At 34.2% G+C, this 24,485-nt stretch overlaps 1 protein-coding gene across 1 annotated transcript; it reads right to left on the bottom strand.

The window, feature by feature from the left end:
• Positions 1 to 1,258: 1,258 nt before the first annotated feature.
• On the bottom strand, positions 1,259 to 22,455 carry LOC128224092 (endoplasmic reticulum mannosyl-oligosaccharide 1,2-alpha-mannosidase-like). Its single transcript, XM_052933748.1, has 12 exons — positions 22,264 to 22,455; positions 20,667 to 20,823; positions 20,293 to 20,354; positions 19,402 to 19,512; positions 17,452 to 17,524; positions 15,524 to 15,715; positions 14,536 to 14,684; positions 13,640 to 13,828; positions 13,094 to 13,281; positions 11,829 to 11,952; positions 10,781 to 10,975; positions 1,259 to 9,287 (listed from the first exon to the last, which is right to left on the bottom strand). The coding sequence occupies exons 1-12, from the start codon at positions 22,363 to 22,365 to the stop codon at positions 8,943 to 8,945; spliced, it is 1,887 nt and encodes a 628-aa protein (XP_052789708.1). The 5' UTR covers positions 22,366 to 22,455; the 3' UTR covers positions 1,259 to 8,942.
• Positions 22,456 to 24,485: the final 2,030 nt, after the last annotated feature.

The raw sequence follows: 24,485 nt of genomic DNA, 5'->3' as shown, positions 1-24,485 counted from the left end.
GAATTTGTCCTTTTTGATTTCATGCGTTGGCATTTTGATGGTGGTCAACGTGACTTTGACCTTTGAGTAAGGGATGAAGGTCTTTTCATAATCCCTATGTACATGACAAAGCTACAGCTTAGACATAAATACTCTTTCTATATGCAATATGCAGCATTCCATAATGCTTGAACTCTAAATATGACCACGATCTTTGGAGAAGGGTTGTGGGTCTTGTATTAGACACAACCAAATATCTATGGGATATATGTAGCATTCAATAATGATCAACCTGTAAGTAAGACTTTGACCTTTGAGTTAGGGATGTAGGTCTTGCACATGACAGGTCATCTTTATGTACCAAGCACATGTGCCAAGTAAACTTTCCCTGCATGACAGAATTACAGCTGGAACATCGAAATATGGACGGATAGAGTTACGCACAGGGGTATATCAAATTCATGCTTGCGGTCAAACCTATTGGCGAGACATTGATCTACAAGCAAAGAAACTAGAATATTGTACATTGATTCTTACCCATTCAAGAACACTGGTAACTTCTTGAAAATTCCAGGCAAATAACATGAATTATTTGTATGTGCAAATTAATCTATTCAAAGGGTCTAAGAGGTGAACATTTCTGTGGAGTTATCTTACAATCTTTAAAGATGGAATGGATAAGGGATTTCATATGACCTCATTAACCAGTAGGGTAGTGACCTCAAGACATGACCATGACCTTGAACCAATATGGCTGGAATATCAAACATGTATGAACATTAGAATATGAACACTAAATGGTTCATTGACAATAGATATACATGCAGAGCTTTCACGGACACCTTATGCGTTTAATTCCTTACCAAGAACATCATGGCAATCCTCTTAACTGCCAAAGTATGTACCATTTAAAATCAAGAGCTGTCATAGTATGTGATGAATGCCCCCGAATGTGACATAGACCTTTGAACATTTATGTCAGTACATAAAAAAGGGAAGAAAATTGACCTTGACCTTAGTGGTAGAAACACGGGTCTTGCACGTGACATGTCCTCTTGGTATATCAAACACATGTGGCAAGTTATTTTAAAATCCGCCTATACATGAGAAAGTTACAGCCCGGACACGAAAAGTTGAGCTTGATGCACCGACGGACGGACGGTCTGATTTTAATATGCCCACCTTTGGGGGCATAAAAACAGTACCTTATGCCTCTCAGAAAGGGCATTGTGTGGGGGGAGGTAGGGGTGTGGATCCAAATGTAGAGTTTAGAAAAAAGTTCATTTTCAACAATTTTATTCTACACACTAGTTCAGTAATGCATTTATTCCTATCATGATCATGTTCAAACATATAACAAAATGACAAAAGAATCCATTTCTAACAGTTCCTTAATTGTTCACACAAACCTACAATAACATAACCCAGATATACATTTTAATGCTAATACATCTCTAACTGGAATGAAAACACAACATACAGAAACTGCACATCTTTGCACAATCTATAAACTAGTACATTGTACATAGACGTTTAAAAAAGAAAAAGAAATGCATTATACTATTTTGTATATATTGCAAAATTATATAATAATTATTTCATATTTACCATTATATAACAGTCATAGCCGTACATGTAGAACTTTTCCAACCTTTGGAATATTATATACAGGGTTCTCATTGTTTTTTTCAAATACAGAGAAACTGCCACTGTGTTTTCACAAATAAAACACTGGACTAAAGACAATAACTTACAACTGTAAAACCAAACTTCTTCCTTAGAAAGGTACTTTTTCTCTAACTGAAAATTTGACTACTGAGCAATGAACATTAGAAGCTAAGACTGCACATGAAACACAATGTCTCATAATGAATTAAATAAATGAGAAGATGTGATATATACTAGCTGTTTGGTTCTAAGTGGGTTACTTTATTCACTGATTATTATTTATTGCTCTACAACCAAAGTCCATGTAATGCTAAGTTAGCATTACAGCACCACCTAGAATTTTGCTGCATTTTGGACAGGGTTATTTCAATTTAGTGTCTCTTTTTTAATCAATTAACTTTTTTCTATTTTTTAACCAGATAGCACTTTTCTGATTCAGTATGTTAATTTACATAAATAGGGCTCTTACAGAGAGATGTGTAGTAGCCTCCGTCTATGTAACCCTCCCCTGTACAAGCTTATAATTTCCTATAATCACGCTTCCAACATAAATGACGCAACCATCGCCATTGGTCAAGGACTGGTCATCCGTTGACCCTATTTAATTCCAGATAGGGTCACTGATCTTTATATTGTACCAAAAAGGTGTCTTTTTCGGATTTTGATGAATAAATGAAACATATTTCTTTAAACAGGTCATCGACATGAAGTCTTCAGGAATAAGGTAACCCGATAAGAAATATAAGGGGCACAGGAAACCATATTCGGGTAAGAACAAAGATACGGTTTCCTTTGCCCCATATAACCCTGTAACCTATAATAATAATCTCAGTATATCGCTGTTTCACAAGAACAGTCACAAGCAGAAATAGTTGTATCAATAATCAGGATACAAACAGGAAATGTGACATTATAGTCAACTGATATTAAAAATAGAATGGCAGCAACCATGTGGACATGTAGGTAATATGACATCATAGTCAACTGATACTAAATATAGAATGATGGACATGTAGGAAATATGACATCATTGTCATTTGCTTCTAAATATAGAATGGCAGCACCCATGATTGGACATGTTTTTAAGGTTCATGGTACTTTCAAGGAAATTTAAGCTTCTTTTTTATGATAACATAATAATTATTTGATATGAGATCATTAAAGCTCACACATTTACCGTTTTTAACAACTTTTATTTTTTGTCTTGGAATGAGCCAATTTTAGCGTAAATATGTGAAAACCTGTGATATAAGACTGCTGATTAAGGATCATATCACAGTTTTTCATATTTACGTTTGAAACTTAATGTTTTATGGTTAAAAGCATTACTGTCGCTTAAAATATGCATAAAATATCAATTTTTTAACATAAATATGAAAACCTGCGATCTGATCTTTTGTCAGCAATTTTATATCACTGGTTTCCATGCATTTTCACAAAATTTGCTCCTTCTAAGACAAAAAATAAAAAGTCAAAACATCCAATCTTTGAGAGTGTAGCTTTAACTAAAAATGAAAAAATATAGTTATTACTTTAAGTCCCTTTTCTTGTTGTGGCAATTCACAATATACCAACAAATACACATAAACAAGTTAATATCAGTGACTAGTATTTGAGCATAATCATACAATCATTGACTTTTCTTCAAGTACAACCTGAAACTATGAACTATAAACATTCGAAAAAAATAAATAATTTAATTACAAGTTTAAAACCTTTTCTAATGAAAAGGGACTGAATTTATTTTAATCATCTTATTTGCATGATTGTAGACTTAATGTCTACCAATTGCTGTCTTTGATTTATTTTATTTCATTCATATTTATCAGAAGTTTGACAATGATAATCCAAAATGTTGTACGCATGGAATCACCACTCTGGTGTACAAGAATGTGAACAATGGAATTTGAAAAAATGTTTGCTAGATTTAATAGTAAAAGGATTATTAATCACACAACTAAGAGCTCAGATTTTAAACCATATTTACTGAAAAAGATGCCATTTTAGAAGATACAAGTTTTAAAATAATAGAGGCATAAATTTGAGAGTCATTCTGTTTAAAACAGTTTAAATAGCCAATAGATCCAATTAGCTTTCAACGACTCTGTTAATGAAATAAAAAAATCTACACACAAAGTAATGAATATTTTAATGAAATTCAAACACTAATTAAGTATAACCATACATGATGTAAATGTCACACTGGTTGAAATGTGACAGTGTACATGTCATGTCTAACAGCCGATGATTGTCAATCATGAAACATAGCTGGGTTCTGTATGAGTATAATTGAAATTGTCCTTTACTGCATTTGAAGGAAATTTCTACTGTTTTTGATGCATTATAACGTCTTGGCAAAAAACTACAAACTTTACAATAGTATGAAGTTAAAAGTACTCATTCCTGATTCAGGGATTTATCCTGACCTTTAGAACTGCTGATATTCATCAGTTTCAATTTTATACAACCTTAGGCCTATCCAAGAATCTTGTTCCATTTTACCTCTGCATGACTAACAAAATCATGAGTTAGAACAAAAATATTCTACAAAAAGATAAAATAATGTGAAATATTAATGATTTAGGCCTAAAATAAATCAAAGGTGTTTGTTTCTAGCCTTTCCTATTTTTTGCCCCGAGCCTAGACATTTTTATTTGCCTTGAGAAATATATTTTTTTTTATTTTTTTTAATTTAATCTATTTAAAGTTAAAAATGAAGTGTTTTTGAGTGTATCAATGTTTTAAAGCATTAAATCCATAGTTTTGGGGTAAAAAATATAACAAAAAAAAAGGCTACCGATAATAAAAACTATTCACCTAAAGGATTTTCCGACCTACCTACCATGTTATTTTTTGGGCATGAAACCAGAAACCAACAAATTATATTTTTAGGCCTTAGTTATCTATATAGGGGTGTGTGAGTGGAGATATAATGTACAAATAAACATTTCTGTGACAAATAAGAAAAACTAAAACAATGCAGTTAAATGCAAAACCATCATAATAATGCAGGTGTTCTAAAGCTGATAGGCAGCTGCCTGTCTGAGTAGAAAGGGATCAAGCCCAAAGCAGGGTTAAGGGGCCTCCACCAAAATTTTGGCGAACTCATTTATATTTTATTTCAAGGTACTTCCTACTCTTTTTAATGCAAATGGCTGTGCAGAAACAATCTTCACAACTGTACAATAGTTTGCAAGACAGTTTGGTAAATTGACCTTCCAGATAATAATTGATATTTCTAAAAAAAATAATTGTTAAAAGCTCGGTGTGGCACCCCATCTGACTTCAAATGCTACTTGCTTTTGGTGACAACAAAGGCAACCTTTTGTATCTTCAAAGCAAAAATAGTAAATATTTTTATTTTTGAATACATAATAGGCTATGGTTTCAAACTTCACAACACATCACCAAAATTATTCCATTTTTGTATCTCCCAGAAAATACACTTTACCATAAAACTAATTTATTTTTATAACTCCCTAAAATACAATTTACTCAAAAATTATTCCATTTTCTCCCAGATGGTACGTAACGTTATGTTGATCGTGGTAATGACAGTATTTTTATTTTCTATTTCCTTTTATCGCCCTTTTTAATTCACCATAACTGAACATTGCCTTCAACAAGCAAAAGAGTTAATAAAAACTTAAAAACTTTCTCAGATTGAAAATTAAAAAACTAAATGCTTTCGTTAGTTTCTGTTTTCAAAATGTTAGAATGAAAAGATTTTTATGAACTAAACAAAAACATTTTTCATCATTAGCTAAAAAAATAAAACCTAAACTACTTAAATAACAATAAAATTACATCATAAAACACAATATATATTGACAATTATATTTCAACCATCAGCATTAACAATATCACAGAGAGAAAGGCATCATCAGGAGTCCAGATATAATAGGTTAATATTGAAACATCTTGGATTATTACAGAACGTTTTTGAACTAAGAAAAAAGATGTGTTATTATAGAACAATTTTAAACCAGGAGACAAGATGTGCTTTTATAGAATTATTTCCATCTTCCAAATGTCTGATGTTATTATAGAAAAAAAATCAAACTAAGAAACATGATGTGATATCAAAGAACAATTTCAAACTCTGACTTTTTTATTGTATTATAATTTCATCCTTAGAAATGTCTTGTGTTTTTATAGAACAATTTCATCCTTAGAAATGTCTTGTGCTTTTATAGAACAATTTGATCCTTAGAAATGAAAAATTTGATCCTTAGAAATGTCTTGTGCTTTTATAGAAAAATTTGATCCTCAGAAATGTCTTGTGCTTTTATAGAACAATTTGATCCTCAGAAATCTCTTGTGCTTTTATAGAACAATTTGATCCTCAGAAATCTCTTGTGCTTTTATAGAACAATTTGATCCTCAGAAATCTCTTGTGCTTTTATAGAACAATTTGATCCTCAGAAATCTCTTGTGCTTTTATAGAACAATTTGATCCTCAGAAATCTCTTGTGCTTTTATAGAACAATTTGATCCTTAGAAATCTCTTGTGCTTTTATAGAACAATTTCAAACTTAGAAATCTCTTGTGCTTCTTTAGAACAACTTTATCCTTAGAAATCTCTTGTACTATTATATAACAATTTCACCGTTACAAATGTCTTGTGCTATTATATAACAATTTCACCGTTACAAATGTCTTGTGCTATTATATAACAATTTCACCGTTACAAATGTCTTGTGCTATTATATAACAATTTCACCGTTACAAATGTCTTGTGCTATTATATAACAATTTCACCGTTACAAATGTCTTGTGCTATTATATAACAATTTCACCGTTACAAATGTCTTGTGCTATTATATAACAATTTCACCGTTACAAATGTCTTGTGCTATTATATAACAATTTCACCGTTACAAATGTCTTGTGCTATTATATAACAATTTCACCGTTACAAATGTCTTGTGCTATTATATAACAATTTCACTGCTACAAATGTATTGTGCTATTATATAACAATTTCACCGTTACAAATGTCTTGTGCTTTTATAGAACAATTTCATCCTTAGAAATGTCTTGTGCTTTTATAGAACAATTTCATATTTAGAAATCTCTTATGCTATTATAGAACAATTTTGAACTTATAAGTCTTGTGTTATTACAGAACAACTCAAACCTCTGAGATACACATATATATATATATAACTTTATAAAAAAACAAAAACAAGTCATAATGCCCTAGATACAAAATTATATACCTGACGTCAGAGGAAAAAATCTATTACAAATTAATATTTTATAAATTGGACAAAATATAGAAAAACGTTGGTCTCATTTTAAAAGAGTTTGAACCTAGTTGATTTAACTATTTTTAACAATTTACAATGTAACAAAGCAGCCCATTTTCAGTAGCTGTAATTCAATCACCCCGTTCACAGGGAGCAGAAACAAACTATTTTTATTTAATCTTAGCCTATTTTACTGTATGCACAGAATATATATTTATACATAGTATATAAGATTAAAATAATTCGCTTCTGCCCCCTGTGACCCCGTTGTGCCCTGTACCTTCTACAAATGTAAAAGCATTAAATACTCCAACAGACTGAGGATGGTTTTTATTTTGCCAAGTAAAAGTTTTTGCAATTTCGCAAATTTTGCAAGTTCTTGCGATTATCGACAAGATTGTGAATTTAAAACCTAGGGAATGATCTGATTTCATCTTGCTTTTAAAGCTGCACTCTCACAGATTGAACTCTTGTCTTGGAACGAACCAATTTTTTGCGAAAATGCATTGAAACCAGTTATATAAGACTGCTGACAAAAAATTAGATTTTTATATTTAAGTTCAAAAATTGATGGTGTATGTATTTTTCTTAAACCTTTAATAATGGTTTAAAACATAAAACATTAATTTTTCGAAAGGAAATATGAAAATCTGCGATCTGATCTTTTGACAGCAATCTTTTATCATCGGTTTGCAGATATTTACGCAAACATTTGCTCTTTCTAAGACAAAAAAAAACCCGGTTTATCTGTGAGAATGCAGCTTTAAAGGATTAAATAATGGGATCAGTCACATTGTAAACCATGCATAACTGGCTCAAAGGGTGACAGCACACAAAAACAAGAACACCATGGAGTGAATGCCAACGCTCGAATGTAATTTTTCAGTCAAACAATAGTCATAACTCAATATTAATTAAAGCTAGAGTTATGCATCTTGCTATACATGAGCATATTGTCTCTATCAGCATTATTTTGTATCAAGTTTCAATTGAATTTTTTGAACATTATTTAGTCAAGGCCAAGGTTAATAACAAATCATGAGGTCGCCCCCGACAACACCAAGTTATCACAATATCCAGACTTTTTCTCTTCAATTTACAGACAAACTAACAAGTACAACATTGAAGTGACAATATCAGAAAGTGACAGAGTTTCTTTTGGCGCTCAAGTAATGCTGGTAATACACAGTATGAAGGCATAGCACAAGAATGCTGTAATATCAAGTTACATTAAGCACAAAGCCTGCAAATAATAAATTACTTCAAAAGCCAATGCCAAGGTTTCTGATAGGGAACTTCAACTATGTAGTTGATTTTGTGAATGACTTGCAGTAAACATTAAAAATTTGATTTTAGTCACAGTGATGAAGGTGTGTAACAAAAGAAGAGGTTTTTTTTTATTTTATAGTGACAAACGTCATCGACGTAAGACTTCTGGACCAATGAGCCTAACTTCTTACATTAAAGTACTTTAAAGCTTTAAAAGGACTCACAGATTTCAAGTTGGCAACAAGATTTAAGAACTTTGCCGAAATCGAGTTATTTTAATTACTTTTATGAACAAAAACCAAACAACAACTTGTTTATTGAGCAGAATATTGTAAATGCAAGCCTAAAATAATTCAATTTTTAATGGTGTTACTCAAGCCTTTGGCAAAATAGAGAATTTTCTGTCATTTTTTAAATTAATATCAGCAATAGAAATCCTTGGACCAGTCCACTTAGCGCAGTGGTTAGCACAATCTATTCTCCCCAAATTTTATATACTATCATATTGCCCCAGTTAAGGGCTCAAGATTATTTCTACTGCTGTAAATTTCTAAACCTTCAGTTATGTGTTTACGATGAGATGGCGTTTTAAAATATTTCATTAATATCTCTATAACAAACAAGTTTTACAAACTATCGTGAATACTGCCCAAAGCGAAGCTATAATCGACATTCAAATTTGAATGAGCTATATGCTTTCCCGATATTTCACATGAAAAAGCCCATCACAACACGTACAAGCACACAATGCTCCTGTTAAACAGGGGTGGATAATCAATTCGAGAAAGGTTTCGAGTATATAGGCAATGGATGGGCCTCAGTGTTTATCACAAATTTGTCCAGGGGAATTAAATCTGGATCGTCACTAAACAATAAATATAAATACTTCAAAGTCTCTGCGAGGAAAAAGCTCTCTAATTTGTCTCTGTAATTATTCCCACCGGCGTTTTTCACATTGTTTATGGAAGAGTATCCGAACCCCTCGACACGTGCATACTTTTTGAATGCCAAGAATATTTTCCAGCCCCACTCGCGATATTTTTCATCCTGGGTGATTCTATACAGGTAAAACAGGCTCTCCACAGTCTCTGGTCTCAGAAGGTTGTGGGAATCGAGAGGCTGTAGAAAACAAAATTTTATACTTATTTCTCGTAGCTGGATTATGACAGAAGATGAAAGCTTATAAAATTGTGCTTAGTCCACTTTCCGGGAAGAAACCAATACTGGTGTAAACAAGAGATGTTTGTCAAACATTATCCCCCACCCCCCCTGAGCGCTATGTTGTCAGGAATACTTGGACAATTGAATGAAATATGCATGGACCGAAATGACAGCTGATTTGTAATTGACATTGGTTGCTTTTGAGGCATTTAAAGTTTATGACCATTAAAAGTGTGAGGATACTAGGTACAGTTTTTAATCATGTTTGAGGGCCATGGGTGCAGGCATTGTCGAGTTATCACTCGGACAACCTTTTATCATTCAAGGTCACTGTGACCTTGACCTGTGGCCAGACGAACCCCAAAATCAATAGGGGTCATCTACTGGTCAGGCCCAAACCCCAAGTCAAGTTTGAGGGCCATGGGTGCAGGCATTTTCGAGTTATCACTCGGACAAGCTTTAAAATCCATTTACCATTAAAGGTCACTGTTACCTTGACCTTTAACCCGATGACTCCTATAATCAATAGGGGCCATCTACTGGTCAGGCCCAACCTTCATGTCAAGTTTGATGACTATACATTGAGGGATTGTTGAGTTATCACTCGGACAAGCTTTGGTCTACCAACAGACCGACAGACATACCGACCGACATGTGCAAAGCAATATACCCCTCTTCTTCGAAAGGGGGAATAATTAGGTGAGGCTATTTGAAAAAGCTCTAAAGTTACACTAGGGGCCATATTCATGACGTATCTTAGTGAAATTTTTTAAAATTAATCAAATTTTGATATTAAATATATAAAAAAAATTCATGGAAAAGATCCAGATAATAAAGGCATATGAAAATCTGATTGAAAATACGGAATATTCAAAATATTAGGTAGATTTGAAAATTTTCATTCAAAGTTTTACGGTCTGAGATACCTAAAGCACCAGACTCCACTTATAATCTTATCCTCAAGAAATCTATGTGAGAACATGATACATTTTCTTAGTTCGATAATTTCAATATTCATGCTTTGGAACATCTACAGAACATAAATTTGTATCATATTTCATAATATAAAAGTGAATACAGTAAAATTCTGCTTCAAAGGCATTGAAACTCTAAAGTTAACAATAAGAAGTGTTACATGTGTGCAACAGCTTGTTAGTTTTAACATAAACGAGAGCAATGAGGAGTGATTACCAATGTTCTTTCTTTTTATTGGTTAACAATGGGCATAACTCAATAATTATTCAAACTATGTGCACTGCTATACATGTACATATTGCCTCTGACAGCATGGGTACCAAGTTCTATGATTATAAACAGTTTAAGAGTATTGGCCAAAGATAAAGTCTTTGCCCTAAGACCAAGTTCTTTGAAAAAGACAATCTCAATAAATATTCACCCTCTTAATGTCAAACTTTTTTCACAATATAAAAACCTAATAAAAAATATCTAACCTTCACAATGAGGTCTTCTGAAGCGCCCTCTGCCTGGTTGAAGTAAACAATCTCCGGGCTCAGCTTGGTGGGCATGCGGGCATACATCTCATAGCATGTGCGTGTGAGCTCTGAGCCCAGATCCAGATGATCGTCTGGCAGCCCATTGGCCTGCCCCAGGGCGAGGGTTCCGCCCATGAAGCACACAAGATGGTCCTGGAAATTTACATAGGTACAAGTGTAAGAAATTGAATAAATATGGTATTTGAATAGGGAATGCTGTTTGAAATGGACCTATGGGAAATTTCTTAAACCGGGAATAGAGTAAGAACTGTAGGAAGTGATCAAAGCGACCATGTCACGAAATCAACAAGCATCAACAACAACACTAAAGTAACAGATGCACATATAACCATCAGATATTTGATATTAAAATTGCCATCATATTTTCTATAGAGAACAACATCCTAGCCAAAGGTTTCAAATGTTTGCAATTCCTTAACACAAAAATTAAAACCTGATGACAGAATTTTCTCCTTAAATAATGTTAACAAATTTATATTTGTTTTTGATTGAAGGATTTGATTGAACAGGATTAAATCTTATTTTGCAAATTTCCTCAGAAGTGCTAAGGTGCCCAATAATTCATATGGCAAAAATATTCAATCCTTAAGTTACCCCACCACTAAGTATATTTACATAAGGCAGTAGGGAATGGACAGCCTTCCTCCCCCCACATCATTTTTAGAATGGGTCCATATAGAAAAAAAGTGTCATTTTGACGTAAATTAGGAATTCTAATTTAACATAGAATAAACAAAAATGCTTTAAAAATAGACAAAGAATATAGAAGAATTTGATAAAAGTTTTATTCTAAGTAAATGGCTTGAAATGTGAAAATTTGATAATATTTTTTTTATTTATTTTTTGAAACAGAACTTTGGAATTTAAGTTTCACTTTCGGGAAAAAATTTGTTTCAGCAGTGACAATAGGGCTGACGTTAAGCCCAAAATTGCTGAGATAAAATCAATGTTTTAAACCATGGTTCCATTTGAATTAACATTTTACCATTTTGGGAGCAAAGCTTCGCCCGCCAATCAGTTCTCCAAGGTATGTGAGCTTGGAAGGCTCAGACTTTTTGAACAGGTGTTGCTTCATGCCGTTCACAGCCTCCAAGTAGTCAAACTTGTACCTGAAGTGAGGGAAACATACATACCTTACTGATGCTTTTCACAGTTATATATTTATTGACAAGTGAAAATAATAACATAAGCAAGAGGTGTTTTCTTTTTTGCTAATCAAGGCCTCCGACCTGATATTAAAGCTGTTAAAAAATATTTGTCAGTATTGGCTTAGCTCTTTTTGGTACCTTTTCAACACAATTTGAACAATTTTTAAACTAGACACTACTCTGAAACTGATTTTTTTTGTTTTCCCTTATGGAGAACACACCCATCTTGAGGGAGTGGCAGACACCTATATCACTACAATACCCCACCCTTCATCTTGTTTATAGAAAAATAAATAAGTGTTTGTTTATAATAGTGTCGCCCCTCTCCAAGGGCATACATTTTTTAAAAAAATGACTATAAACTTGATCTTTGACCTACTGACCCCAAAACTGTAGGGCTAGGGCAACCTATTGATTGAGTTACATGATCTTTTGCCAAAATGTTCTCCAGTTATTGTGTGGATCAAGTTATTCATAAAACCTTTCATAGTGACCTTGACCTTTGACCCAAATACAATACGGCCTTTGAACGGTGGCATAGACCTTTAACCCCCAATACAATAGGGGCTATCTTCAGCCTGATAGTGGAGATCCTTGTCCTTAGTCAACCTTTTCAACCAAAAAATGTTGATTGAGATGATAGGGGTCAAGCACAATCTGCTAGTTTCATTGTCCTACAGAGCTACAGAGAACTTTTTCACTTAAAGTGTATTGTTCTCCCTTCTGTTATTTTATACAGTGTAATGCACACCTTGATTACATTAAATAAAGTTTAGTGGTGATTGTTAAAGTGTACCGGCACATTGAAGTGCAAACATACAAGTATTTTACATACATGATTGGCTTGATCATAAATGCAGAAATTGATTAATAACACCAGACAGGGCTTAATTCCCTTTGCATTATAAAACTGGGTCAGCGAATCTTTAACCTCCTACTCTTTAGGCGTATGCCCTAACCTCTATGCCAGAGAGGCATTTTACAGTATGTGCAATATCTAAGATAGTAACAATACTACAAATGACAAGAAAAGATCTGCAAAATAGAAGGATTGTACAATCTTAAGCTGTTATAACACTAAGAAAAATAACCAACTGCTTACTTGTCCTCAGTCTTGCCTGTCTGAAGCCACTGTTTAAGCAGGTATTCGTAGTAGCTGTCTCCGCGTGCCCCAACACTGATGGTTGCAGAGTTACGCAGCTTTCCAGTCTGGGCGTTGATGAAGATTGGCACCAGCCCGTCTTTCTTGGGCTCGCTGTGGACGTGGCTGTATACTTCGTCTACTGCTTCCTAAATATACAGATGAGTAGAAAATATTGGTGCTAAAGATATCCTTGCTAGATAAAAGAACATAAAGCTACAACACATTTGTATAGTAATATACTGAAATATACATGTATTTTCTATATAATACAAACATCATGAACATACATTACCAGACAATCCACTATAAGATTGACATTATTTGCCTTAAGCTTAACAAGGTTGTTTGTCATCTTTTCCACAATTCGTCTCGTTTCTAAAAACTATGGATTAAATTTGCTGTCCTGGAGGTTTGGAAACTTAAAGCTGCATATTGCCAATTACAAACATTATCCACTATCCAATACAAGACAGATTTCACATAAATGTTAACATCTAAACGTACTCTATATTTTGGATCGCCTGTGACAGCTGACAGATCCCTGAACTCAAGCTGTATTGTTGTAACCTCGGAGGTGCTGCTGTCCGGACCCCAGCGCGGTGCATGAGCCACACCAGAGCGCAGGTTCACGTCCGAGTACGGCACCCGGGACGGGGAGTTGAAACATGGCAATAACCGGTCACCCAGCTCTTTCTGTAATTAGAAAGAAATTTCAATTTGACTTCGCTAGTTAAAGCATCATTTTAAACTTAACAACTGAGTCATAGGTTTTTCTATTTACGTGGTATGTTCCTTTGCAATTCTGTTTGTTTTCAAAGAGATTTGTTTAATAATTTGCCATAGAATGGCTAGATATGCTTTAAATACAAAACAACACAATATCACCTTTTTTTAAACAATTCCACACGGTACATGTCCACTACATGGTTATAAACATTCACCAAGCTTCTTATGAACCTGACATTTCAATGAAAATAATATTACCACATTTTTGAAGAGGTAATCCCAAGGGAAATGATGAGAACTCAGCATACCTCCAAACAATTGATATTAAACATATATAATTATCATAAGTTATAACCTATCTTTTATATATGATAAACCAACTATCATATTGCTTTTTCCTCAATTAGGTTATCCACAGTGAGATAGTAGGCACTCAGCATGCCTACCAGAGATGCTTATTTTAATCAAACTTGATATCAGTCGATATAGTTGTATTCAATATAATAATTATCCTTATCCTTAGAAATGCCTCAGTGATTCCATTTTGTCCATTGGTTTATTTATTTAACAGTCCAATCAAAACACTTGGATTCTATTATTAACTTTAAGTTAGATTGAAGTTGGTTTTTGAATACAGCCCCAGGACAGATTGTATAATATAAAAAACAACATACAGCCTTCTCCTTAAAGAGGTTATCCCCAGTGAGATGATATGAGCTCAGCATGCCTCCCAGGACCCTGATTGTGATCTCAAACAAGTTCACGTCCTGGTCACGGTCCAGTGACAGGTCCTTCGCTACAAACTCCCGGGCCTCCTCATACTCTGCAAAAAAGGAAAAATATTGTCACTTTTTAATATATTCATAAAACAAAAGAATTGACTTATAATGACTGCATTTCCATATGCATTTGTTTTCCATGGCTTTTATATTCATATAATAATATGGGCGATTCATGATCATGTCAAATTCATCAGGAAATATCAACCATGTAAGTCAAGGTTTCAAAATGAAACGCTGATGCAATACACTTAATATATTATTTATATTATTGGTCTCCTTGTGACTAACAATTGTTAGGTGGTGGTGTAAGTAGTTTATACTCCGGGTCCCGGTGTGAGCACATTGAAGGGTCCCAGAGTGACAGTTCAACCACCGCACACCCATCCTGGGCAGAACCAGTACTAGGTGCCTTCCCTTCTGCAAGGAACTGACTACTTCTGCACATGCCAGGGGCAGTGGTACAGTGTGATTGGTCGCAGAAAGCATTTCATAACCAATCACAACAGAAGTGACCTGGTCCGCCCGGGAATCGAGCCCGGGTTGTCAGATTCACAGTCCAATGCTCTACCGATTGAGCTAACCGGGCGGACCTAACAATTGTTAACTGAGAAATTGCCTATTTGAATACAATAATATTACATCGTTAATTTAGGTGTATTTGCCTATTTGGTATGTAAGGACTGAAAATCACGAGAGCGCCGTGGAGCAAAAACCAGGGGCATAACTCGACAAGAATTAAAGCCAGTGGTTATTGTCTCTGGCCTCATGTGCGCCATGTCTTGTTTGAATATTTCTATATGTTTTGGGGTAATGGACAAGGTAAAGCTTGCACTAAACAAGACCAGCTAAAACCTAACATTTTTTTATCAATCAAACTCACCATCTTTCAGACCCATGATAATGGCTGTATCTATGGAGTCGATGATGGTCAATCCCACACCAAACCACTCAGAAAACCTCTTAGATATAGGATGGAACTCATCATGACCCCAGGCGTGTTTTTTGTACGCTTCCCAGCACTCCTTGAATGCCTCGATAATTGCTTTCTGTTGTGCATTGTTCTGACGATTACCTGGAAAGAATGTATTGCATTGTTTAATACTATAGTTGTGTAGCTAATTGTATAAAACTGGTTAAATCTTCAATTTTGATAAAGTCAGCCAAAATGCTAAATGATTGGTCAATATTTATCTAATAATGATGGCTTTTATAACAATTTGACCAAAGCAATTCCAATAGCCAAAAGACAAAATGATGTGAAAATATATAATTACTTAGATTTGTTTATTATGCTACCACTTCTGCATTTTTTAATTCTTTTTGGAATTGTATAATAGAGCTCAATTCTGACCTCGTCTTAGGTAAAAAAAAATACACTGCAGCACAAAAATCATATTTCATTTACCACAATTCTAACAATTGAAATAAAATAACTGTATTTGGTGCAAGGTCACTAACAATATCAGATAAGAGAATACTGTCATCACAAGAGGTAGTTTTAGAATTTATTTCACCAATTAACTTCTTCATTAGGAAATTTTATGTAGAACATTGCATTGTTCAAGATATCATATGGTTTCCATGGCAACAAAACTTGTAGAATGCCTTCTCCTGTGACTGACTTGAATAGAATGCATATTGATTCCTAGCGGTAAATTTATTAAATTAAATGGTTATAAATATACATTGTTAAGTTAAAACATTGTTAATTTTCTTTAAATTCAACTTTGAATTTGGATATAAGTGCTAAAAAGTGGTGTAATCTGTTATTTTTACAAGATAACTTTTTAAAACTTTCTGGTTTTACTTCCCAAATGTTTATGGTCCAGAAACATAAAATATCTGAAAAAAATATAGGCCAGTGGACAGATGTTTAAAGATAATGTCACATAAACAGGAAGGGTTAGGTCAGTTTATTGACAAGAGAGACATAAATGAGGATGCTACCTTTTATAAATTTTGCCTTTGGCAATAAAATGGATGTGTACTAAAATTAAACACAGGGCTAATATATTAAAAGTCAGTTTTCAAGTATATTACTTCCTAAAAATGGGCCAAAACTTCCAAAAATTGAGTCATTGGAAGTACAAAAACTTGGAGAAAACTTCCAAAAGTGAAGATTAATGGAAGTTCAAATATCCAAACTTGGTGTCAATGTTACTTTTATGGTCACATTTTCAATCAGCCTTAAGGTAAAATGAATTAATTTAACATAAATTTGTGGATTAGGCAAGCTATAGTTATTTAGTTTTGAACATAATAGTGGAAAAATAGTGGAGTGACTTAAAGCTCCACATTTCAGAGAAAAACTTCCTAAACTGATAGCAAGGATGTTAACACTGCCATTCTGAAATTCTTAATGGAATTTAGCCTGTATAGCAACATCCTTTGCACCCCAGCATATCATAACCTATATGATACCCTGGGCAAATTGGCTAGGGAAATGTCAAAAATCTTGAATATTCAATAGAATTTTCTGACCAATGAAATAGCCGATAATAACTCCTCAATGCATAACCAATTAAATACACGTGAACTCCTCAATGCTTATACAATTTTAATAAGCTTTGAACTCCTCAATGCTTATACAAATTAACATGTAAACTGACACTGCTTATACAACTTCAATACATGTAAACTCACTGCTTAAACAACTTTAATACATGTAAACTCACTGCTTATACAACTTTAATACGGTACATGTAAACTCACTGCTTAAACAACTTTAATACATGTAAACTCACTGCTTATACAACTTTAATACATGTAAACTCACTGCTTATACAACTTTAATACATGTACACTCACTATTGAAGTAGTCATACTCCACAACAGCTTCGAACCTCCGGCCTGGTCCATTAGATTTGTCCACCTCCACCTGCTGTAAAAAAACGTAAAGTATCACCTTTGATCCATTATATACATGTTTGTTGTGTACATGTCAGTAGTTTTTTGTATGTTTATTAAAAAAAAATTCCAACAACCCCTTTATTCCGTTGTGAGAAACAAAACAAACATTTTGAACACTGAAAAGGCTTACAATTTTTTTTTATTTTTGTAAGTCGGTAGGTTACGCCAAACACACTATTTATAAATTGTCATTTTATAACATGTTTTCAGATTTAAAAACTTTCTAGAATCAATAATAGGCCTTGAAATTGCTTTAAATGTATCAAATATCACTATCTGAAAAAAATCTTTGTGAAGGACAACACAAAAATACAAAATCATGTAAATTTGGCTTTGCTGCATTTATAGACCCATTTAAATTTCAATGAAGGATCTGTCGCAACTTTAATAATTTAAAAACTGTATACAATGTCACAAACCACACCAGCTACATGTAATTCTTTTTGTTTTCTCAGCAATGTTACCAGCTTTAGTTTATTTTGTTATAAATATATATCAAAATAATGAATATAAATATATAAGATTATTTCATTTTATGACTAAGATATGTATGAAACAGGCCCCAAGATCAAATTCCTATTTCATAGGTTGATCATTGTCTGCATTATATCACCTGGTCAGCCAGAGGTGTATCAGCTGCATTCTTTTCCATTGTTGTTTTTTTACCTTTTTGATTACTCAAGAAAAGTCAGTGATGCATTGAAACCATGGAAGATAGGTCAGTGATGCATTGAAACCATGGAAGATAGGTCAGTGATGCATTGAAACCATGGAAGATAGGTCAGTGATGCATTGAAACCATGGAAGATAGGTCAGTGATGCATTGAAACCATGGAAGATAGGTCAGTGATGCATTGAAACCATGAAAGATAGGTCAGTGATGCATTGAAACCATGGAAGATAGGTCAGTGATGCATTGAAACCATGGAAGATAGGTCAGTGATGCATTGAAACCATGAAAGATAGGTCAGTGATGCATTGAAACCATGGAAGATAGGTCAGTGATGCATTGAAACCATGGAAGATAGGTCAGTGATGCATTGAAACCATGGAAGATAGGTCAGTGATGCATTGAAACCATGGAAGATAGGTCAGTGATGCATTGAAACCATGGAAGATAGGTCAGTGATGCATTGAAACCATGGAAGATAGGTCAGTGATGCATTGAAACCATGGAAGATAGGTCAGTGATGCATTGAAACCATGGAAGATAGGTCAGTGATGCATTGAAACCATGGAAGATAGGTCAGTGATGCATTGAAACCATGGAAGATAGGTCAGTGATGCATTGAAGCCATGAAAGATAGGTCAGTGATGCATTGAAGCCATGAAAGATAGGTCAGTGATGCATTGAAACCATGAAAGATAGGTCAGTGATGCATTGAAACCATGGAAGATAGGTCAGTGATGCATTGAAACCATGGAAGATAGGTCAGTGATGCATTGAAACCATGGAAGATAGGTCAGTGATGCATTGAAACCATGGAAGATAGGTCAGTGATGCATTGAAACCATGGAAGATAGGTCAGTGATGCATTGAAACCATTCATTCTACATGCTTAGATTGAACTTGTATGTACATGTAGCACTTGATTTAAGGAAATAATCAGCAAATCAAGCCTAAGTTTGCAAATAAAATCCGGAATTTGTAATATTTTTATATCATTGGGCTTGTCTGTTTTATCTCATAATTAAATTAATAAAATTGTATTCAAGCTCCTTCAAGAACATCTTAATTTCTTGACTGAATTTAGGTAACTTTTTTAACCTTTAAATGCACTAAATGTTAACAAGAAAACTTGCAATGAAACTGTGAATTCTACCTATTAATTTAAAGATTACACATACCTGGTCAGCAAGGGGCTTATCAGCTGGCTTGTTCTCCATGGGGTTGTGAATTTGCTCCTGTTTCTCCTCCTTGTCAACCTTCAGGGGGAAATCTACCACCTTAGCCTCTTCCTGCATTGGTACAGAAGGAATAAGATACAAGTGGTACTGTGACATTGTGTACATGAAATTCTATACAATCCTTAACCTATTCTATTGATCAGCTCAGTTTTCAATATAATATCTTTGCTTTTTTCATTTTGAAGGGGTATGTGAAAGTTGTTGTTCAGTACCAGTAATTAATGTAAAAGACTCATTTAACAGCAAGTGAAATTAAGTTGAAATCATTGCAGAGACCTTACACAATTTTAAACATTATATGATAAGAATGGAGTCTTATAGAAAGAAACTTTTATCTTCAGACAAAAAGAAACAATGATTGTCCCAAAAGTATGACAGTGCTCCAGCCGGGATTTGAAAAGGGCAGGGTGCAAGGCCAGAAAGGGCACTTTTGATGTGGATTGAATGAGCTTTAATTAGGCACTTGCAAGGGCCAATGTTCAATTCTTAGTGTTGCAACTACATGTACTTTCAATACTAATAGTTTGTTATGAATACCTTAGCTGGTATATTTACTTCAGTGTCAAAATTACGTATATTTATTATTTTATACTTATTTCTGAAAATTGACTCTGTGAAACAAAATGACACAGCAGGATGTAGTAAAAGGTAGCAGGTTGATGGTGGAAATGGGCAGCAGGATGCCCCACCCTGCTGTAAAGGTTTAGCTGGAGCACTGCAGTATGCAAAACAAAACTTTCACAGAATATTCGATGATCATGTAGGAACACAAAGGACCCTTGTTTGTGTTGAAAAAAAAAATGAATCATATAATGTATAAATAATACACACCTCATCTCTGTTTCCTGAATTCATCACTACAGGATTCCTTGGTGCTTCTGGTGGCTTCCAACCTTAAACAGAAAATGTCACAGTCCTCATGTAGCCCCCAAAAAACTTACCGGTATTATTACTAATACGCACTGAATATCAGAGATTTATTAGCATCCAGGAATATGAATATAATTTATGAATGAAACATTTCATTCTTGACGACATTAGGATATTACTTTTTACATTTCTACCAAAACTAACATGCCGATGTATTTTTATATATTACATGAATGTGGACAACCCTTTGCAACTGCAATAATAACCTATGCTTTCGCTATTCCATCATCGCTTTTTTTAAGAAGTTGAATTGTATGAACAAATCCTTGTCATACCTGGTGGCAGCATGTCGATTGGATGGTCTTTGGTCTGTGCACGTGGTCTGCCTACCTCCATCTGGAACACCGGTGAGTAGTATACTGCACACATGCATGCCACACACACCAGCAGCAGGATCACAGTCCTCTGGAGACTAGATAACCTTCGCCATGCCTATAAGATACATAATGGTTAAAAGTTAAATGGATGCTGTTGTAATCCTTTTGAGTAGTGTTGATGAAACAACAGATGATACATCCTTTAACAATGCTGTACCTATAAAATTTCTCTTTTCATGCTGGTGTACTCAAAGTTGAACACAACGGAACATTTTAGCTACATGTGTACAGTGTATATATCTTGATGTACCCAACAAGCTAAAAGGATGATCGGCATACTTTATGGATTTAAAATTAAACAATCTGTCACTTTCATGACTTAATAAAATCCCTGAAAAAATTGTTCCAAGTATAAACAAGTTTAAGGGATGCAGATGCCATCTTTTATCAGTGGAAAAGGGGAATAACTCAATAATTATTAGAGTAAGAGTTATGTAGTCATTCTCTTGTTACACATGTGTGTGTTTTGTCACGTGAAACTCTGCTGGTAATTTTACCGCTGTCCTCTGACAAACGCAGACTACAACTGAAATACAGGGACACGTGTCGATTTATATGTGTATCTTCATAGCATCATATATATGTGATATTAAGAACTCAACTTTGAAGTTAGTGAATGAGGGATAATAAGCCTTAAATGAAAGAAAAATCCCTCATCCATTTCAAAGCAATTTTCATTAATCCTAGTCATTCTCTTGTTACACATGTGAGTGTTTTGTCTCTACAATGATGTGAACTAAGTTCCATTTTAACATATTTAATACTTATAAGTTATGGCCAAGGTTGGAAGTGTTCCCAGTCTGCAACAACAATGATGTTGACGAGGACACCAAGGCTATCACAAAACATGACAATTAAAATATGTTATTATAGAAAATGAGTATGTATGGGGGTTATAAATGTCCATGCAGGGCTTTTTTAGAGGAGGCCTGGCCCTAATATCACAAAAATATTAATGTTAATTTAACCACATAGCATACAACCTTAAAAATCATGTAAGTTTGTTCACCTATTGAAAACGTATTCTCTAATAAAATATGTTGATTAAAAACTTTGCTTATAATTCCAAAGAAAATAAATCTTAAGAACAAAATGTGATTGAGTACAGCTCAATGTTTTGAACAATTATTCAAATATATTAATATTCTATGAGAAAACAAGTTTTTTAAGTATTAAAAACATTCAATAGTTTGTATCATACTATCCTTTCATGTGGTGAAATGAGTTGAGATTGAGATTGACATTTGTGATTTTGGGGCATGGCCTTTTACTTATGGGAAATTTAAACCCATAACATAAACAATGATTTAATTTAATTTTTGAGTGAAGTCTGGGAAAACAAAAATAGAAAACTTTGAAAAAAATCACTTTTATCCAATTACCAAATTTCGGCCTATGCCAAAGAAGGTGTCTATCCCTACCATGACAATCTTGCAGCGGTGAATACATATATAAACATATCAAAACATATGCACAAAATACATGAACGACATACCCTGGTGATAGACTTGCTTTTCCCAGTCTCACTGAAACTGCGGCTAGGGTCAAACCCGAGATTTATAGTCACCCGGTCGTTAAAAGAGGTGTTCTTTCGCATGACACCTCATATATGGTGAAAAACAAAGAAATATGTAACAGAAACTGCAAAAATAAATAATTTAGTCGTGTAAAGTTTTTATCAGTATCACAAAACGCTTTACGATTTTGACAGGCGCTTTCAAGACTACATTATACTATTAAACGGACTGCTAACGGTATACGTAGTGGTTCTTTCCCTTGACGATAGGGTTATCGTGTGCAACCTTGTAAACTATGTGCTCTTTGAACATCTGGCCCAAATTTCTTATTTCAATTAGCCAAAACACATACTTTAATTGAATTTTGATTAATTAAAAATGGTTGAATGTAATTAACATACAGATAATTCCTATCTAAAGTATAAAAACTCTTAAAGCTGCACTCTCACAGATATACCATTTTTACAACTTTTTAATTTTTTGTTTTGGAAAGAGCAAATTTTTGCGTAAATATCTGCAAATCAATGATAAAAAATTGCTGACAAAAATCATATTTCCGTTTAAAAAATAATGTTATATGGCTTAAACCGTTACTAACGGTTTAAGAAAAATGCATAAACATCATTTTTTGAACTTAAATATAAAAATGTGCGATCAAAAAAAATCAGCAGTCTTATATGACTGGTTTTCATGGATTGTCGCAAAAACTGGCTCGTCCCAAGACAAAAAATAAGAAAGTTATCAAAACGTTCAATCTATGAGAGTGCAGCTTTAAAGAAGTAAATATAATGCAACTTATTGAAAAACAAAGATAGTGAGTTTAGCTTAATCCTGTTATAAGAGACTTAAGAAGTTTCGAGAAATTGGGGCCAGGGCGGTAATGTTTGCTATGCTAGATCATTCCTTCGCGGGCTAACACTACCTTCTCCGTGTTCAAACCCGGCCTACGAGGGAAATGTTCAGTATGAGCATGAATCCGACCGTCATTTCTTTCTTTCAATACTGTACTAACACCTCGACCCCACTGAAGTACGTAGTCCATTTAATGACATAATGTAATCTTGTATCCGTGAAAGCGTCTCAGATGACGTTGGCGTATTACATGAGAGGCTTCAGCAGGGTTATTTTGCAGAAACCCTTTGTCTTCGACTGAATTTTACGTTGACGGCAGGGTCGGAATGTTGTTTGTTTTCTATGTTACAGAGTTAATATAGTAATTTCGATTACGTGGTAATACAGGGGGTGGATTTCCATAAGCAAGTATTTATCCCAGCGTTGGTGGCCATCGAGATCTTGTTTCATAGGTACATGTATCTTCTTTCGACTTGATGTGGCTTCAAAACCCAGTCATCCGTGAAGAATCTAGCTGGTTATTCAGGTTTGGTGTAGTTTGGGAAGTCATTAATATACAGGAGGAACAGCAACGAATCTAGGACGCGTGTTGGACACCTTTTTATACTGGTGTCAGGGTAGATATGTTCTCTCATCCATGTTCACTTGTTGAATCCGACCATCATGAACGCTACTAATCTACATTGTAATTCTGTAAGTTGTTACGTACTCCATAAGAACTTTGAAAGGTCTCAGGCGTTGGTGGGATACTTCATCGAACGCCTTGGAAAAAAAATCAACAAGATCAGATATGTCTGACCCATGTTGTCAATGGTGTTGGCTATAACCTGGTTGGTAAGTATAAGCTGGGCATCACATGATCTCCATTTCCAAACGCCATGCTGGGCATCTGTGAGGATTGGGTGACGGTTCATGTGCCTTTTTACGATTGTTCTGCTGTCTATATGTTAAACGTGTTACATGTGATGGAGGTGAGGGATACGGCACGGTATTTCCAGGTTTGCTTTGACAACCTTTCTTTAAGATTTGAATGGCATTGGTTGAATTTCGACCAGTTGATAGTATGCATTGCTTCAGCAAAACCTGGAATATCATTGTGTAAAATAATGTGTAGTCCTGTGAGACTGTTTTCAGGGGGTCCAACGTGTTTTGTGTTTTCCGAATTTTAAGTGAGGGAAATGTGTGATGCGGATTAAATTGGCGGTGTTCGAAGAGATTTTAGTGTTTTGGGAGGATATTTCCATGTTTCTAGAGGCATTAACAAAAAAGTTATTGAATGTATAAGCTGAACGATTGCTTGTTTACAAAGTGAAAATAGAAAATTGCGTGACTTGAAACTGTGTTTTTT

This window comes from Mya arenaria, chromosome 17, assembly GCF_026914265.1.
Source record: "Mya arenaria isolate MELC-2E11 chromosome 17, ASM2691426v1".
Lineage (NCBI taxonomy): Eukaryota > Metazoa > Mollusca > Bivalvia > Myida > Myidae > Mya > Mya arenaria.
Note: the sequence above shows the minus strand (reverse complement) of the source record. Positions and strands in the feature narration are given on the sequence as shown.

What these genes read in the sequence shown, in the direction of transcription:
- LOC128224092 (XM_052933748.1), bottom strand. Translation starts at nt 22,365, where the DNA reads ATGCGAAAGAACACCTCTTTTAACGACCGGGTGACTATAAATCTCGGG. An exon ending in TATCATGGGTCTGAAAGATG is followed by an intron (nt 14,685 to 15,523) that starts GTGAGTTTGATT and finishes CCTTTTTTGCAG; the next exon opens with AGTATGAGGAGGCCCGGGAG. An exon ending in CAGGCGATCCAAAATATAGA is followed by an intron (nt 13,282 to 13,639) that starts GTACGTTTAGAT and finishes CTGTATATTTAG; the next exon opens with GAAGCAGTAGACGAAGTATA.